The sequence below is a fragment of the Engraulis encrasicolus genome, chromosome 6, assembly GCF_034702125.1.
Source record: "Engraulis encrasicolus isolate BLACKSEA-1 chromosome 6, IST_EnEncr_1.0, whole genome shotgun sequence".
Taxonomy (NCBI): Eukaryota; Metazoa; Chordata; class Actinopteri; order Clupeiformes; family Engraulidae; genus Engraulis; species Engraulis encrasicolus.
Window position 1 is genome coordinate 10,604,783 of NC_085862.1, and position 18,612 is coordinate 10,623,394.

Below are 18,612 nucleotides of genomic sequence, written 5' to 3' on the forward strand. Positions count from 1 at the left end.
GTAAATAGCCCACATGCATGCCAATTACTGAGTTGCATTGCAATCAAGCTCCTTAATTGGAGTCGGCTGCTGCTTATGATCCTTTCCCTTTAATTCCATTCTCCCGCGCTTTGTCAAAGGGTGAAAGTTCAGCGGAAGTGAGGATTGGCTCTGTATTTAAAGGCGCCAACAAAGAAGAAGTGAAGGAACAAGGCACGTAAACCTGCCATCTTTTCGGTATTGCCAGATATTGAGCACATATCTGTCGGTAGTTGCTTTTCTCTGCGGTGCATTTATCCCGTTTTCCCCTAAACATGCCAGAAGAAACCGCTACATCTTCCACTTCCGCGAGGTAAGGGTGAATTTCAAAGTGAAGTTGGTTCTTAGCTTGTCTGTTTATCCGCTGTGTGCTTGGTGTGATTTTGTGTTTCTTGGTTAGCGTGCTAATGTAAAAGATGCAGAGTGAGCTTTCACGGGAGAATGGCGCGTCTGAACAATTATTTAGTACTTCCAAGTAGTCATTGTTGTTATATGTAAGATGGGTCGTGGCGGGACCCTTGGTCGAAGTTCTACTTTGTTGGCGGGAGTTGATTCACCACGCGAGTTGGTTGTCTTTCTGTTTTGGCTAGCGAAAAAATGTGTTTTTCCCTCCAACCAACGTTGATGCTCCCTAGTCGTTTCTGGAGGTGTGACTGACGCACAGATCAGCCAGTCGCGTTGGAGGAAAATGTTTGCTAGTTTTAATGGAAGCCACTCCATGGACGCTTGTCTATGTCAGAAGTGGCAACTCAAACGATGAATCCAGCAGATGTGTGTCCTGTTCTTTTGCTTGCAACATTTTAATTGCATCCACGGACCCCCATTCCTCCGTCGTCTTTACCTTTTGTCCAGAAATGTCAGCTGTCCTCTGCTGTCTGCTCTGAATTGTTTTACTCATTAGTACGGAGATCGGTTCGCTGCGCAAGTAGTGCAACGACGATACATGACATTTTTTAACAATCCACTCACGCACGCTGAACTCCCGTATGAGCTTCCTCACTCGAATTATTAAAGTTATCATGCACAACTCCTCACGGTTTTGTTTTGTCTTTTTCAGCATGGATGAGAAACCCACTTCTTCCAATGCTGCCACCGCAGAGGGGTGAGTCTCACTACATGCGTGAGGATATGTGTAAACAAACAAGTGAATGGTGAAAGGAGTGAGTGACTAATTTTCAAACTTTTAATTTATTTTAGCCTGGAGGATGTACTGGAGGAGGCCAAGAAGCTGATCGGAACTGGCAACAGACACATGGTGATGGGGGACGTGGTGTCTGCTGTCGGAGTCTTCCAGGATGCATGTGGCATGCTGTGCGTAACTGTTCCTTGTGTTTGGGATTTTGGCTTCTCTTTGACCTTGTCTCTTAATAATTTTGTACAGGAAGTAGTGCAATATCATCTAATGAAATGTATTTTGGTTCCCATGCTGCTGTGTAGGGCTGAGAAGTACGGTGATACTGCTGATGAATGTGGTGAAGCCTTCTTCCTCTGTGGAAAAGCCTTATTGGAACTGGCCAGGTATTGTGTCTGTCTGTCTCTGTCTCTCTCTCTCTCTCGCTCTCTCTCTCGCTCTCGCTCTCGCTCTCGCTCTCGCTCTCGCTCTCTCTCTCGCTCTCTCTCTGTCTCTCTCTCTCTGTCTCATCAGTTGATATGTTGTGTGTTTGCAGGATGGAAAATACTGTTCTTGGCAATGCCCTAGAAGGGGTTCCAGAGGAGTCTTCTGAAGAGGGTGAAAAGCAGAACGACTCCAAGTTTGAAAGCACAGACAACTTGGATGGTTGGTGTCTTGAGTCATTTTTTTTCCTATGCTTTTGTTAAGTATGGCTTTGATTGTAGTGTGTTATATACATTGTTGAATCCAGAACCAAGGTATAGTAAATGCACCTGCCTACGCTTAATTCAATTGTTTGTGGCCATTTAGAGGAAACCAGGGATGAACTTCGAGAGCAGGTTTATGATGCTATGGCTGAGAAGGAGAATGGCGAGAAGGGTAAGGAGGAGGCTGAGAAGGAGGCCACCAAGGAGTCTGGGGAGATGGTGGAAGACCAGGCCAAAGTTCAAGAGCAGGCAGATGACCCAAAGCTGGTGAAGGACGAGGCGGTAAAGGAAGCGTCTGAAAAGATTGAGGCTGTTCCAGCAGCTGAGGCGTCTGAAAAGAAGGCAGAGGATGTTCCAGAAGCTGAAGCTCCTGAAAAGAAGGCTGAGGATGTTCCAGCAGATGGCACTGAAGCTCCGAAGACCAATGGTGCAGCCAAGACTGAGGATAAACCCCTCCCTGAGAAAAACGGCGACCCCTCTTCCGAAAAGGCTCCCTTGAAGACTGACACTTCAGAGGAGGTCGAAAGTCAGGCCAAGTCTGAAGAAAATGGCCATGGGGACGAGAAGCAGGATGAAGAGATGGAGGTGGAAGAGGATGGAGGTAGAATGGCTGTGGAGGAGTTGCAGCACTAGAGGGTGTGGGATGTGGATCTGGTGATGGGCCCCCTTTTTGCACTTTTTTTTTCTCTTCCAGCACGTGGATTTGGGACACGATGGCATTCATTCTCCGCACTCAACTCTTGGTTCAAAATGCCCGGCCTTCGTAGTTGTGCAGGTCTGGTTCTTGTGCCCTAATTTTTATTTCCTTTCAGATGACGACGATGACGAAGATGATGATGACGACGACAAGGAGGGGGAAGGAAATGCTGAGGATAAGGTTTGTTTTTTTTTAGTGATGGCTAACGCAAGGTTATTGTTTTCACCATTGTCTGGTCTCTAGACTGTATTTACATTTCTTCCTAATCCCACCCATCAGGAGAGTGAAGATGAAGTGGGCAACCTGCAGCTGGCTTGGGAAATGTTGGAGGTGGCTAAAGTCATCTACAAAAGGTGAAGTTTTTTTTGAGCTGGTGGTCAGGTATAGATGGTTCTACAGCTGAATGTGTTTGTAGAGAGTTACTTGTGCACAACCTCTGGTGCTGAACAAAAATATTACGTATTTTTACCCCTTCAGACAGGTGTTGTAGATAATGTGTCAAGCCTGTGTTTGTCAGTGACTCTGAGGAAGACCGAGAGGTCGAAACGTCATTGCCAGTGAATGAATGAATGAATGAATGAATGAATGAATAAAAAGAAGAAAAAATCCAAAGGAGTGTGCAAACCTTTTGTCAAAATTCTACAGCTGAATGTGCCACGCTTTACTCTAAAAGTGGGACTTTCCTACTATTTCAGGAAAGAAGCCAAGGATGACCAACTGGTGACTGCACAGATCTTCTTAAAGCTGGGAGAAGTTGGTGCTGAATCTGGTAAGGGACATTTTCACCAATTTTTGCTTGCAATGCCTCCATCTTTGATTGGAAGAACTCTCCTTAAAAATGAAGCAACACCGAATACCTACACTAACATGACTTGCCTGGTTGCCTTGTTGCTAACCTGTCCTGTCTTTTTAAAGGTAATTATGGTCAGGCCCTTGACGACTTCCAGGACTGCCTGGCCCTGCAACTCAAACACCTGCCACCTCACAGCCGGCTGCTCGCAGAAACCCACTACCAACTTGGCATGACCTTCAGCCTCACAAACGAGTTCAGGGCGGCCATTGACCATTTCAACAGCTCCATCAAAGTCATCGAGACGAGAGTTGGTAAGACACACACCAACCCCACCCCCAGAGCCATACAGAAGGGAGAGTTACGCGATTGGAGGACCAGGAATTAAATGGCAGCCCCGCCTTTAAGCGAGATTAGGTTGTTCCTAAAGCGGCGGTCTTTCCATAGACTCAACATAGAACCACCACATTAACAGCCAAAAATAAGGACTAACGAACTATACTGCGGGGTAATCACCACAAATATGTAAACCATCAACTGTCTCGGTGGTGATAATAACAGTTTTACCATCTGTGATTTTTATCTGAAGTTATTACTACGAACAGCAAGTCTTGTCTTATTCCCTGCATTGCATTTGCTGTGTGCTACACCCACTACTAGGAACTAACATTCGCAACGCTGAGTAGTACTGAGAAACTAAAACGGCAAATTTTGCTAATGAGTAAGTCGGCCTTAGCACACAGCGGAGATTGCCCGACAATCACCTCTGTATGGCTCTGCCCACCCCGATCCTTTAAAAAAAAAATTCAACTACATGTTGTACAAATCTGTCACTCCAAAACGTTCAACTGTGTGCCCATGTTCTGGTGTGTTGTCAGCCATGCTCCAGGAGCTGATCTCCAAGGCGGAGGGTGAGGAGGCAGCCAAGGAGCAGCGCAATGAGCTGGAGGAGCTGCAGCAGCTGCTGCCGGACATCAAGGAGAAGGTGGAGGACTCCAAGGAGAGCCAGAGGACCACTGCCGCTGCCTCCTTCGCCATCCAGCAGACCATGGTGGGTCACCATCCTAAGGCTCCGTCCCATTTCTCCACACACGCACTTTGACCTGTTTGACTCGTTGTGTATTGGGAGTTCCCCTGAATTCAAGGGGACATTTTTAATACCCTTTGCAAATTTTGGATTGCACAATATTTTGATCCAATTATCAATTTACAAACGACTGATCCATCTAATCTAGTAAAAGGGGCATAAGGGCAGAATCTAACATGTTTCACTTGTCTTCTGCCCTCTCTCCTGCTTGCTATTGGTCTTCCTCAGGGCGGGGCCTCCACATCATCTGCCTTCCCATCTGAAAATGGCGGAGCCTCTTCATCCTCTACGCCGGTTAGCCAGGTGAGCACCCGTCATGTCTGTTGTAAAATGAAATGCCTCCACATGGAATTGCAGTTTTTGGTCATTCTAGTCATTAGGGACCAGCTATTTGGTGATCAGGCAGATTAAATATTGGTTACTTTCTGAAGGTGTAATTGACACACTTTTGTCAGAGAGTAGCGAGAGGTTCCATTGGCCCATTGTTTCCGGGTTCTATTATTGCAAGGGGAAGGGGGGGGGGAATCCCCCTTTAGGCAGACCTAAGGACTGTTCTATTCAATGCTAGGAGTATTATGACACGCCCCTTTAGGTAGACCGGAACCTGGTCATGTTAGGTGCCCATAGCAACCTATTATGTTGGCATATCTCTATAGTTAAAGAATCTCTGCTTTCGCCTTACTAATGGCCATGTCTGCTCTAGATCCCGGTGAAGAGGGAGGCAGGAGACGGGGCGGCCTCTTCTTCCAAACCCACATCAGACATCTCCCACCTGGTCAGGAAAAAGGTGAGTTGATCCTGCCGTAGTTGCATGTCGTGTAATGCCTTGATGTGTGCTGCATGCCGCTTTTGAAGCCATTCCATTGTCCCCCATTGTCATCTGCCCCATGATCCTTTTGTGCTAAGTGGAGGGAGGCTTCTTTAATAACTGATCAGCGTTCTGATGCCACAGGCCGTCTCTCGCCGTCTCTTCTGTGGCATGCAAATTGCATTCTGTCCGTGTGGTCGTGAGGTGTCTGTGCTTGTGTTGGCATCCTGTGGTGTGGTGTTGCCGTGCTGTGTACAAGTAGTTTGGTATCTTAGTTCTGTGCTTTCGCTCTCTTGGCTTGCTGCTTGGATGTCATGCTGTAGCTGTGGAGGAAAGTTGGTAGTGGTGTAGGCTCAGCGATATGCCACGAATACCTACTTTGTCTTGTCTCACTTTGTATTCCTGAACAGAGGAAACCAGAGGAGGAGAGCCCAAAAAAGGACAGTGAAGCTAAAAAGAGCAAACAGGAGGCTACCGTAAATGGCAGCGGCGGGGACTCCGCCAGCAACGGCAATGGCGTTCAGGAGGCGAGTTTTTGGCTAGGATTACTAGACCCTCTTCTCTAAACCCCTGCTGCTTCTTAGACTTGTAGTCCGGAGATCCCGACAACCTTAGTTTTGCCAGTTGGTTAGAACCCGTTTTGCTGTCTGCATGTGGTGTTTTTGCTTTGCCCAGGTGCATAGCACTGATTTTAATTAATGGCGGGAGGAGAGGAGATGGCAGTTGGCGCACCACTTCCCCCAAATGCACACTGGCAACCCTGTCTGTACTGTCAATTGAACTGATCATAGTTTTATTAAAATTAGTATATAGATGTTATGGTTTGCTAATGTGTTTCTTCCTCCCCTTACAGGCTTCGGCATGATTCCTTTCTGACTGTCCAGCAATTTACTCTACCAGCAGAGCATGCACCTACCCCGTCCTGTCCGTCACCTGTTGTAAATAAAGTTCCCTTTTTTGTCATCTACCTTGTTCGAATTTTGTATAATGTAGTGGAATTAATAAAGGTATTTGCAAAGCAATATTCTGACTTGAGCGTTATTGCATATGGTTTCAAGTGGGTTTTTTTTTTCTTCCAAATGTGCACTCAACCCTAGCTGACTGGTAGTTGTCTACATCCAGTCAGGAAGTAATGGTTTATCAATACATGGGTTCTAAATTTTTGTTTCCCCTGACTGCGCACAACTCAACCTCTGATTGTTGGAAACTGTCTCAAAAAATTAGCTCACATGGTTGGCTGCCAGTGTTTTGCCCCTTCTCACAATACCTTGTTGATAAACACTGAACCCATGTATACAAAGATGGCCCATGAAGGTTGACAGACCACCTTAACCTAATTGGCCACAGCTGGTAAAGCACTCAGTTTTGCAGGTGCTAACCAGAGCCCAGCCTTATGTCACAGGTGCGATCGAGTTGTCAATGCATGCATGCGCATTTAGACAGCAATGCACCCTGGACGAAAATGCTGCATGACTGTTAGATTTCCTTTCAAACTTCGAAATTTCGGTGATGTTGCATTGACGAGGTGACATGTCACATGGTGTCAAACTATCGCGGGATGAATGCGACTGCAGTAAGATCTTGCAACCGCTGCAGTTGCTTATCCCCTTCAACGCTGGTCTGCGGACTGCCTCCGAGGTCACGCGCCCATGAACTGGTTGGTCAACAACTCACGTGTGTTTATATGGGTCTTGTCTCACACCTCTTCAAAAGTATGCACAGGTCCCCACTTCAGCTCCTCCTCACTGCCTGTCCCCCCACTCCTCACACGTGGTGTGTTAGTAGAGCAAACTGGTGCGAGCTCGTGGTCTTGTTCATATTTGTGGCCGACTGTAAATGCGCTGTATTTTAATAACACCCACATGACAAGTTCTCGCTCACGCCCTTCGTCAATGTTGATCGACAGCAACAAAGTCGTATGGGGCTATTACTTCAGTAACAGAAGTAGAAACTTGCTTGTTTCCAATAGAAACTTTCAAAAATCTGTGCAGACCATAGGCGTGGGCCTGGGCCCGTCCACTTGACACAGGCCCTCCCCATTCACACTGGACAGTCAACTTTTGCCTCATTGAACTATAATGACATGGCACTGAGCGCGATTAATTATTCATTTTGTCGAGTCTGGTTCTTCTGTGATTTCTATGATTTAAATTTCAAAGTATCATTTTTGAGCGCGGTTTTATATCTACCTACACTCTTTCGGGTTGGGCCCATCCTTTTTTTTTTTTTTTCTGGGCCCACCGGTTTTATTTCTGCCTACGCCCCTGGTGCAGACATCATATTTACTAAACTTGGGAGGTTTTTACTTGGATGAAACATTTGGATTAATAAAATCTACTGCCATAGGATAATCTGTGTAAGAGCCTTCAATTGTTTATCCACCGTTTTGACTGCTTGGTCTGGATTTATAATGGCAAGCATGAGTCCAGTGACCATACAGTCATGCAGAGTTAGGCTTTCAAAAGATTTTTAAAATGGAGATGTAATCAGTTTCAATTGTCATTTCAATGAGCTAAGGATCAGAAGGAAAACTAGATGGTAGATCAACGATCACAAGGCAGAGGAGGGTAAAGCAGTTTTTATTTTTTTAAACAAGATATTGTTGGTGCAGTTCTAATTTGGACAGGAAGTTGGTTCCAACATTTAGCCGCATGATGACTAAATGCCATTTGACCCTAGGCACAACCAGTAGAGGAGCTTCTGAAGACCTAAGACATTAGGATATTGCTCAAGCATATTCACAATATATTTAGAGCCTAAGCCATTAAGTGACTTCAAACTATCGAGTTTTAATCTCAATTCTAAATCTCACTGGTAGTCAGTGCAATTACCTGATTGAGTAATTTCTTACGCACTTGCTTTAAAGGGTGCAAACCATTCATTAGTTGTACATATATCACCATTAAAAGACGCATGAAAAGACTTCACACCAAAACAATGGGTTCCAGTTTGACATTTTAATTGGTCAGCAAAAATCAGCATCACATTTGTATTTCACACAGGTAAAAAAGAGACATATGATCAGTTATCAAAGGTGAGAAAGGTGACCCAACCCTCGGTTTGGAAATATAACAGCAGCAAATTATCCAAGAAATTGGCCAAATGCAGCATTTGCAATAAATTGGTGACTGAAAGCAATAGAAAAAAACGTTTAAAAAAAAAAACTGTAAAGGTGTGTGGTCACAACATTTTAAAGAATATTGTAATCTGTACGATATGATATTGGATGTTCCCTTTCAGTAGAAGTGGGGTCTTTTGCGTGTACATTGACAAGAATACCAAATTTACAAAGGGAACCAAGCAGTTGGGACTCCAATCTCTTTCTCACCTCTGATTAGACCCCTCTACAGGAGGCGGGTCCATCTGATCACTACAAGAAGCCGGATTGGTGGAGGGTTGCACTGGTGCTGGAGGGGGCGATGCAGCTCCTCTGAATCCCACAGGTGACTGCGAAACAAGAGCCCCCGTTAGTACACACTAACCACTTGCCCTCAAATGTCTTTCTGCATTAATACAATGTGTATATCATTTTTGAACATGAAATGAGTTGTGTCATTGAAGAAAATGACTGTTCCCTACCAAGGTAGGATACTTGTAATGGCTGGTGTCACTTGGGTCAACTTTAGCTAGGGACTGGACTTCACTGTCACGTGCATTTGCTATTCGCAAATATAACTCCATGTTGCCAAGCTGCACAAAAAAAAAACAGTCAAGGCATACTATTAGCAATGACATCTATTGGAAAACAAATCATTGTATTTTGTCTTACATAACGGATCGGCACTGGATATTAAATTTAATGATAAAAAAAACACTCCATGGCATTCCCTGTAATGTGTGTAATGGGGTGTACAAATATTTAGACACCAGGTTGCAACAAATGCTGGGACTCCAAAACTAACTAACAAAGGTTAAATAGGCCAGTCTATAAATCTGTCCATGACTCTACAGACATTCTGTAAACTGTATATAAAGCAGCTGTACTTGCCTGAGGTACTGAGTTGAGCTGCTCAGGGGACAGAGTTGGTCGTACTGGTAGGACCCTGAAAGGCAGGCGCCAGTGTCCGCTGCGCACCTGGTTGTGCTGGTCAAACAGCTGCAGTCGAGTCCAGCCACAGGACACCAGCTCCTGCTGCGCCCCCTCCTGGCCAGTCAGGTCCGCACCTTCAGCCACCTGGACCTCCACCAGGAGGGAGAGGAGGGGGGACGGCTGCATCCTTCGCCAGTAAAGGAACATGACACTTAGGGCATTTGATTTGATCAACACCAATAAATGACCAATGTACAGTAAGTGTTAGCACTAATATGTGTTGTGTTCATAACACATTTCTTCTCTATCATTTAATGTAGAGTAGAGTAACTTAAATGATCCCTGAGGGATCTTAAGTGCAGTTGGTTAGATATATTTTTTCATGTAGCCAAGGTACTTTTTTAACGTTGCAATCATCTAATGACCATGGAAAGCAAACAAACAAACAAACAAAGCTGAGCGTTTACCTGGGCACTGGCTGCTTGGCAGACAGCAGGGCATAGTTGCCAGTGGGTAGAGTGTAGGGGTACGGCAGGGAGCCGGCTGGTTGGCAGGGCACAGCGGGCAGGGGGACAGGGCGCCCCAGTTCCTGGGCATGGGAGAAGAGCCCTGCTACCAGCCGCAGCACTGCATGAGTGGCATCCGCACCAACCAGCAAGTCATAGAAAATCACAAAGCCAGCGCTGCGCAATCACACAGAACAAGACAAAACATGAAGAGGTTCACAGACAGTAACAGCACCAATATTAACATGGGCAACACACATACCTGTTTTGAGAATGAAAAGGTACATAATACATGTTGATTTCTTAACATTAAATATTTAACAGAAACAAGGACCAAAATGGCAAGAACATGTTGAAGAAATGTGTATGTGTGGATCATATTACTATTTCCTCTACTTGACAGTGTTCATCATTTCTCTCCATAGATAAAACAAATACTGCCATGTGTCTACATACTGTACTGTGATACTGTGCATACAAAGACAACACAAATGAAGACAAAAATGAAAACACAGCAGATGAATGATGTCAAGTGTAGGGTCTGCCTGTGTGGATAAGTCTTACACAGGGTCATAAGGAGCAGGGCCCAGGCTGTCGTGACGGCTCAGGAGACGTCTGCTGAGTAGAGAGGGCTGAGCCTTGTGCCATTCCTGACAGATGGATATAAGTTTAGTTTAGTGTATTTAGTTTAGTTCAACAGGGACCATGCACAATACACACTGATTACAGAAGTAAAAAGATGGCTTGTGCCAGATTATAGCTACAAGTATATAGCTAATTTCCATCTGCAGTCCCTGGACAAGTAAAACAAATATGAAAATACAGTAACATAAACAAGATATAAACAAGTAAGCACATCCAATGGACCAAAGCAGGAATTTGTTTACTGTGTACACTTATTTGTGCACATCAAACTATCAAAATAAACACAAAATAACACTTAGAGCAGTGGTTCGCCCCCTTGACAAAATCATTAGCCTGCCAAAGCCCCCTTTAGTATGTAAAATAAAATAGACTTTTGCCCTTCATTTGCAACTGATCATCCCCCCTCTCAGCTGTCTCCTTCTCAACGACCCCCAAAGGGCTCCCTGACGCACCCTGGGGGGGCTGTGCAGCTCCTGTTGAGAAAGGGTATGCACCCCACCCACTATGTCTTTTTTACCCACAGATGGTCATCCTGAACAGCCCAATTGGGTGGGAAACTGCCCGATCTGGCAACCATGCCGATACTCACCAGAGCAGCAGTGGTGCCCTGGCGCTGAGCTCCGGGGCCTCCAGGGAAGAGAGGTGGAGGTGGAGGTGGAGGTGGAGGGAGAGCAGGAGGTTGGCGGTGTTGCCTGGTGGTCTGCACCTCACGCCGCAGCCCCTCGATCTTCTCCTGCAGGCTGCACAGCTGCTGGACCTGCTGCCTCTGCATGTGCTGGACAGCTGCACTCGCTACGAGACCACGGGACAACAACCAGGCAAGGCAAATTTATTTGAATTAGTGCATTTCTGAGACACCAGAACCCTACATATCCCTAGGCTTCGATATGCTGTGCTTAGCGCACTCCTCAATAATAATAATAATAATAATAATAATAATAATAATAATAATAATAATAATAACATGGTTTTATATAGCGCCTTTCATGGAACCCAAGGTCGCAAGTTCGCAATTGAGCATCCTGCACAGCATTTCGAAGTGTGTAATACACAGTACAATCACAATGGGATTAAACCTTTTTGGGACATCTAGGAATCCAAAAGAGTCTTGACAACACATGCCACTGGCTCAATCTAGGATCATCATACTGAGTCTAGAGAGCGTGAAGGTACAGCCCCAGTAACACACCAGGCATCACCAACGTTGTGCCCGCGGGCGGCAGGTAGCCCTCCAGGAGCTTCTGAGGTGCCCACCAAGGATGTTAATAAACAGTCACTACAAGATTTTAGTCACAGTTAATGCTTTTCTGAATTTAAATATGAGATTATTTCTTTATAGCCTGTAAAGAATATTTCCTTGTAACTTTTAAGCAAATTATCATTCAATCTAGTGTGGTTTGGGAATGATGTCAAGACATCAATAAAGGGTTTGGAACAAAAGTAGCCCTCGGGTAACTTTCAGTAGCCCTTGGGTAGCCCTTGGTAGCCCTCTGACCCAGAAAGGTTGGGGACCCCTGAGCCACACCTTCTCCCCCTCTCTCCCTGGCTAACTGGATCCTGAAGATCTCCTCCTCCAGTCTCTGGTTGTCCAATTGCAGAGAGGTTAGATCGGAACCTTCAACCTTTTGACTGGGCTTGACTCCTGGAGAGAGAAATGAGTGTGAATCAAAAGAGGACATCGTCATATAGGTACAGTTCTGTTGAGAATTGTGAAAGACCAAAGACGCCCCGAAATTTGAAACTACCATACAAGGCAACATATTAAAAAACTACTACTACTACTACTACTACTACTACTACTACTACTACTACTACTACTACTACAACTACCACTACTACTAGTAATAATAATAATAATAACAATAATAATTAATAGGTTAGCTAAAGGCTTTCATTTTAGAGTTAAGGTAATGTGACGTAAGTAATAAATGAATAAGTCAAGTAAATCCACTGTGGAAAGCAAGTGGAAAGCAACAGAGTTAGTAGCAAGTAGATGGACCTGATGCAGGCTGAGTGTAGCTCCCAGCTGTGTGTCACTCACTCTTTTTGTGGTGCCGCTTAATTTGTTTTTGCTCCAGCGTATGGGCCTCTGCCTGCAGGTCATGCATCTGAGCCAGAACCTCGGGGTCAGTTCCCCCAGACTGCATGTACGCCAGCCTCAGAGACCTGCCATCGCAGCAGACAAAAAGAGGATGAAAACAAACTGCCATCCACACAGTGACTATAAAAAGTCTAAAGAGTATAAAAAAGTATAAAAAAAGAGCTGTGCTACGTAGGGGTGGTACGGTTCACAAAATTCACGGTTCGGTTCATATCACGGTGTCAAGGTCACGGTTTTCGGTTCTCTACGGTTCATTTTTTTAGTTCATCATAAATGATGCACTGGGAATATTAAACAATATTTATATAACTGCAGTTATAAAGTGATGTATAGGCTTATAATAGGCTTATTGTATAGGCTCATAATGTGAAAATGGTGTGATTTTAATTGTGTCATCCTCTGATTGGTCTTATACGCTAATGTTTTAATCAGAGAGACTGGATAAGATACTCCTAGAATGTCTGTTCTACATATTTTTCTGGGCAGTACATGAATTGCGGTTTGCGACGGATTGCACGGTTCGGTTTGGTATGAGTGTGAATTGTACGGTTTCGGTTTTCGGTGCGGTTTGTGCCATCCCTAGTGCTAGCCATGGTGTGCTGAGATGAAAAACTCAATCATGGAATTGCCACAAAGAAGCCTGACAGTAGCACACAGAGGGATTTGGTCTGTGGCAAACGAAACCGTTTGTCTTACAGGGGGGCTGGAGAGACGGGATTCTGGCTGGTGGTGACCTATTAACAGAAGATAGCTGTCGGCTCCACAGACCTTATTTGGCTGGAGAGTGGTCCGTCCACAGAGGATATGAGGTCAAAAGACACGTGCGGCGTCCTTTTGTCTTCAGGGGAGGCTGGGGGAGACTCAGCATCTTTGGCCCTGAGATAAGACACACAGCATGTCTGGCGCTCAGTTAGTTAGTTAGTTACTCCTTTCCCTCTTCCCCTTACGACTGAGCTGCATGTGGCTGCATCGGACTACATCCATATCCGTCTAGGGCTTTGTGCTTTCTACATCCCTTTATAGCTCTTTTAAACGTTTTCCTTCTCTCTCTCTCTCTCCCTCTCTCTCTCTCTCTCTCTCTCTCTCTCTCTCTCTCTCTCTCTCTCTCATTCAATTCAGTTCAAATCAAAGTACTTCATTGCCATGACAAATATTCAGACATTTTTATTGCCAAATAATTTGCCAACATATTTGAATGAATAACGGACATAGAATAATATACTGTATATACAATACAAGGTTTGCAACAGCTCATCATCATCATCATCATCATCATCATCTCTCTCTCTCTCTCTCTCTCTCTCTCTCTCTCTCTCTCTCTCTCTCTCTCTCTCTCTCTCTCTCTCTCTCTCTCTCTCTCTCTCTCTCTCTCTCTCTCTCTCTCTTCTCATCCTCCTCCTTCACCTCTCCTGTTGGGCCTGCAGGATGCTGATCTGTGTGCTGAGGTTCTGCAGGGCCTCCTGGTTCCTCTCCTCCTGCTCCCTCAGCTCCTGCAGCAGCCTCTCCAGATGACTCGTGTTGGCCAGCCCAGCCAGCGCAGCCAGCCGCTGTTCAATCTCTAGCAAACCCAAAATACAAATTGAAGAGTTCAGATGCAAAACCCCCTAACTCCATTTCTGAAGACCTGCACTTCTATATTTTTTAGAGAACCCCGTTGTTGGTTTGGTTTACATTCATGTACTTGATAATACATATAAATAGCTATATTACAGAAATAAAATGTAAAAATATGCAATTTTGATAGCTTTGTATTAAATGAATTAAGATTATTTTCTGAAAAGGCACTTGGGGGGTTTTGCATCTGCATTAGCGCAGCGCGCTAAGCCCCCCACATTTGGGCTTGCATGCCCACCCTCGGGGACCCCGGATCGAGTCCGGCCGGGGTCATTTCCCGATCCTCCCCTGTCTCTCTGCCCCATTCGCTTCCTGTCACCATCTTCAACTGTCTTGTCAAATAAAGGCATAAAAGCCCATTTAAATATATTTAAAAAAAAGATGGACCACAGTACACTGACAAAAAGGAACTTTCACAAAGGGCATTTTGTAAAAAAAAAAAAAAAAGATGGACCACAGTACACTGACAAAAAGGAACTTTCACAAAGGGCATTTTTGTCCTGTTTTGGTGGATTTAGCACCACCTTGTCCCTATCTGTGCATGGCCAGGATTATAATACACATAGTGTGGCCAGCAGGTTCATTGATTGACACGGCATCAACATATAACAGTGAAGAGTCTTTCCAGGCTGCTGAAACCATGTGAGGCCAGGCAGGCCTGTTATGTGTCTCACCCTCTTTGCGCTGCTCCAGGAGGCTGCTCTGGAGCCGGATCTCAGCCAGCTGCTGGCCGTGCTGCTCCGACATCTCTCTCAGCCGCTCATCACCCACCTCCCCAGGTGCCTCCTGAACTCCTGAACTGCTCTAATATACAGCACACACACACACACACACACACACACACACACACACACACACACACACACACACACACACACACACACACACACACACACACACACACACACACACACACACACACACACACACACACACACACACACCCTTTGACCTTTGATTTTTTTTGGCTGCAAGAGAATGAAATGCATTGCTTTATTCACATATTATTTACTGATTACTACTATTCATGTCAGTTAATTGAATACATGCACAGTTGCTCACACATCTTTACCTCAGCCTTTGAGTTAGAATTGTGGATATTTGGAACCTTATTAGCTGTATAGCAGAAGAATCAGATTTCTGAAGTGAGTACACTAACTGGCCCTGGTGTGGACTAGGTATTATTTTAGCGAGGTTTCCATTTACAGAAAAGAAGAAATTGTCTCACCTCTGAGAGCAGCTGTTGAGGAAGACTGCTCATGCTCTCCTGGATGGACATCCGCAGCTTTGCAAACTTTAAAAGTTGTGAATACACAGAATATCTTCTGTTCATTTCCACAAAGTATACCAAGTAAATTACATTACATTCCTTTAAACTATACCCATGAAACAGATTATACCCATAATATATGTAATAAACACAGCACAAAATCATTTACACCCCATACATTTTTGCAGAGAGAGAGAGAGAGAGAGAGAGAGAGAGAGAGAGAGAGAGAGAGAGAGAGAGAGAGAGAGAGAGAGAGAGAGAGAGATGTGCATCCAGTTGTTGTCTTGCATGAGCAGTAATGTTTACCTCGTTGGTGAGTCTCCTCAGGGTCGTGGTGTCATCCATGCTGCCCCGCATGTCTCTCTGGGTGTCGTCTCCCCCACCACCCTTCTCATCCCACAACCGACTCTGTCTCATCCTCTCTGCTCTCTTCTCTCTCAGCTGAATGGCAGGAGATGGAGAGGGTAGGTTTATGTTCACTGACACTGGGTGATTTTATAAGCCTACACAGGCCACATACAGTATGACTTTATATGGCTACAAGCCACATATGCTAATAAATATGCATATTGCTCATTGACTTGTCGTTTTTTCCCCCACTATTTCCTGGTCTGGTTTTTTTTTTCCATCTAGTTAAACACTGCTAGTTCCATCTCGCAGTGTCTAACTATGAATAATGGTGAGAAATGTACAACTTGTTTTCCATGAATAATGGACATTATAATGATTGAACACATATTAAACTAAACCATAAAAGTGCTAGATCTCCCAGATGTATGTAATTTTAGCCAAGACGCATAAGAGACAGAGAGAGAGAGAGAGAGGGATATGACAGACAGTAAATGAGCTGGAGATGAAGAATGTGTGTGTGTGTGTGTGTGTGTGTGTGTGTGTGTGTGTGTGTGTGTGTGTGAGAGAGATATGGACAGAGCCAAGTGCAGTCTCACAGAGATGAGGTCCGGGGTTCTGGTCCTACTGGGCCCGAGACCTCTCCAGGCGCCCGTCTCAGGTTTGGCGAACTCCACACGACCCTGCCGGAGGAGCACGGACGGATCTCCGATATCACTCCCGAGGCAGAAGCGCGCTTTGTGCTTGTCTAGGAGCCCCCCTGACCGGAAGACCATGTGGCAGTCACGGCAGCTGAACTCCTGTGAATCCCACATCTGTACGCCGTACCAGAGGCTCCTGATCAGCTCAGTGAGTCGACCTCTAATTCACTAATACACAGATGCTGACCTAACCCCAACTACTCAACTGGGTTGAAAGACACCATTCACTTACGACTGAAAAAGCAAAACTGTATTTAGAGAGCTGTCCTAGATGTACTTTCTGCCAATATCACCGGCCTGGACACCTTTTCACATCAGTAGCCCGAGGCCCTTCTCTCTGTTGATCTCTCAGTTAGTTTGTTATTAGTTACAGTAACTATGCAACCATCACCTGGGCAGCTGAGATGGCAAACAATCAGTGAAACTGATGGGTAGACGTGACAGAATAACTTGTCATGTTCTCCTCCCTCCCAGACAGTGCTATGGCGACTGATTATTATGTATATCCGGCACTGATATGCCATTGACTTCTGTTAGTTTGCTATATTTTACATTCAACGAAATGGTAGACATGACTGACAAACTGATGTAAAATATTTATTACAATTTTCTTTGCTCTTTTTCTTCAAGATGTCGTAGTTTGTTTTTCTGTCTTTACAAATCAACCCCCACACAAGACCCTCTCATTATCCTCAAGTCTGCAAATAAGTTTATCAAAATAATCTTCCAAAACTCACATTTTTTTATTCTTATATTTCTTTACAATCCACCCTGAATATCAAGGTTGCAGGAACAAAAAAAAATGCAAACAAAAAAAAAACTAGTCAATGTGGGAATTTTATACAGCTGTACCAAAATAAAAACAACAACAAAAACAACCTTAAGCTTGTGATAAGCCGTGTATGCCCTAACAGCTGAAATAGAAGAGGTACCAAAACAAGAGCAGAAACCTGGTCAAAGACCATCATGTACAACAGCAGTCCCTCATAAAAACTAGAGAATGATGGCGCCACACCCGTTAAACAGCAGTAGAAATATTGGCATGGGGATGGGATTAAGTGTCATAATTGTCAAAAAACTGCAATTGTTTCTTTTATCTTCTGCAAGGGTTCTATAGCACACATTCCAATCACCATCCAAAGCCTGTTCCAAGACACATTGCTCTCTGCCTGAGCCAGATGATCAGAAAAAAACAATTAATGCCAAACATTTAAATATAAACCACGTTTCTTATGCACTGTCTGGTGTTTTTACAGCTTGTTTCTAGCAAGCCGTCCCTGGTTACATTCAAATAACGTATTGAAATGGGTCTGTGTTGGTATGTGTCTGTGTTGTGGAATTCTCTAATCAAGGACCTGGAGAACGCAGTTTTTTTTGTTTTTTAAGAAGACTATGGTCATGGTGCTAAAGTCATTCTAGTGAAAACATTTCTCTAACCAAGAGAAAGAACATGTTTCTCATGTTTGCTTTTTTTTAATCATGAGACGTTAACAAAACCAAACAAAGTTGACGTAAACAGCACATCAGAGGCATCACGATTCCACAGAACACAGCATGTTCCAGTTAATCATCATCATCAAGCGTGAACCTTCCTCCGTTTGCACCCAGGTTCAGAGGCGCACCTCAATATAGATCTGGTTTCTCAAAGCACTATGCCCTAAACTCTATCTCTCCCTCTCTCTCTATAAACCACCATGGGTGGGGAGCCACTGGGCTCTGACGGTGTGTTCATAACATGTCACCTGCTCAGTAAACCAGCTTGAAGAGTGCATTAGCCTTCAGGACCAGGATTTTTTTCAGCACACACATCCACCTGTGTGTGTGTGTGTGTGTGTGTGTGTGTGGTTTTTTCATTCACTAGCTGCCGTGCATCAAAACAGTGCACTGTGTATAAGTGTGTATGGGTTTGTGAAGGGCTCGTAGCTCATAGTCACTCCTCCAGATAGTTTTAAAGACTTATTCCTTGAGTGATTGGAAGCGTGTGCTGCTGGCAACAGGGCTCACAAATGATTGTTTTTTTTATCTCAACGCTAAAGCTACGAATTGCCTTCGCCAAAAAAGGTGTCAAAGCCATTTTTTATTTGTTTTTTTTTTCTGAAAAGAACATTCGGATGAAGTTGTTTCATGTTAAATCAGGATTATAGTTTCTGTTATCTGTGAGTTAGTCTTCGTTTTCCCC

The 18,612-nt window shown here is 44.5% G+C and overlaps 2 protein-coding genes across 4 annotated transcripts; one reads left to right on the forward strand and one right to left on the reverse strand.

The window, feature by feature from the left end:
• The first annotated feature begins 136 nt into the window (after nucleotides 1-136).
• nasp (nuclear autoantigenic sperm protein (histone-binding)) lies at nucleotides 137-6,240 on the forward strand. 3 transcript variants are annotated; one of them, XM_063200575.1, is made up of 15 exons: nucleotides 137-331; nucleotides 1,076-1,120; nucleotides 1,216-1,329; nucleotides 1,456-1,536; nucleotides 1,686-1,795; nucleotides 1,940-2,437; nucleotides 2,649-2,713; nucleotides 2,813-2,886; nucleotides 3,229-3,302; nucleotides 3,449-3,637; nucleotides 4,202-4,374; nucleotides 4,639-4,713; nucleotides 5,114-5,197; nucleotides 5,629-5,745; nucleotides 6,072-6,240. In XM_063200575.1, exons 1-15 carry the CDS (start codon nucleotides 294-296, stop codon nucleotides 6,081-6,083), a joined length of 1,749 nt encoding a protein of 582 aa, XP_063056645.1. In that variant the 5' UTR covers nucleotides 137-293; the 3' UTR covers nucleotides 6,084-6,240. The 3 variants fall into 3 exon arrangements, with proteins under 3 accessions (XP_063056645.1, XP_063056648.1, XP_063056647.1); XM_063200578.1 differs by lacking the exon at nucleotides 1,940-2,437; XM_063200577.1 differs by lacking the exon at nucleotides 5,629-5,745 and having other exon boundaries at nucleotides 138-331.
• Nucleotides 6,241-8,160: 1,920 nt separating this feature from the next.
• Nucleotides 8,161-18,543, reverse strand: ccdc17 (coiled-coil domain containing 17). The gene is made up of 14 exons (XM_063200380.1): nucleotides 16,134-18,543; nucleotides 15,691-15,825; nucleotides 15,343-15,540; nucleotides 14,789-14,918; nucleotides 13,905-14,058; nucleotides 13,269-13,376; nucleotides 12,441-12,565; nucleotides 11,836-12,041; nucleotides 10,989-11,165; nucleotides 10,319-10,404; nucleotides 9,716-9,931; nucleotides 9,207-9,435; nucleotides 8,798-8,908; nucleotides 8,161-8,665 (listed from the first exon to the last, which is right to left on the reverse strand). Exons 1-14 carry the CDS (start codon nucleotides 16,545-16,547, stop codon nucleotides 8,543-8,545), a joined length of 2,412 nt encoding a protein of 803 aa, XP_063056450.1. The 5' UTR covers nucleotides 16,548-18,543; the 3' UTR covers nucleotides 8,161-8,542.
• Nucleotides 18,544-18,612: the final 69 nt, after the last annotated feature.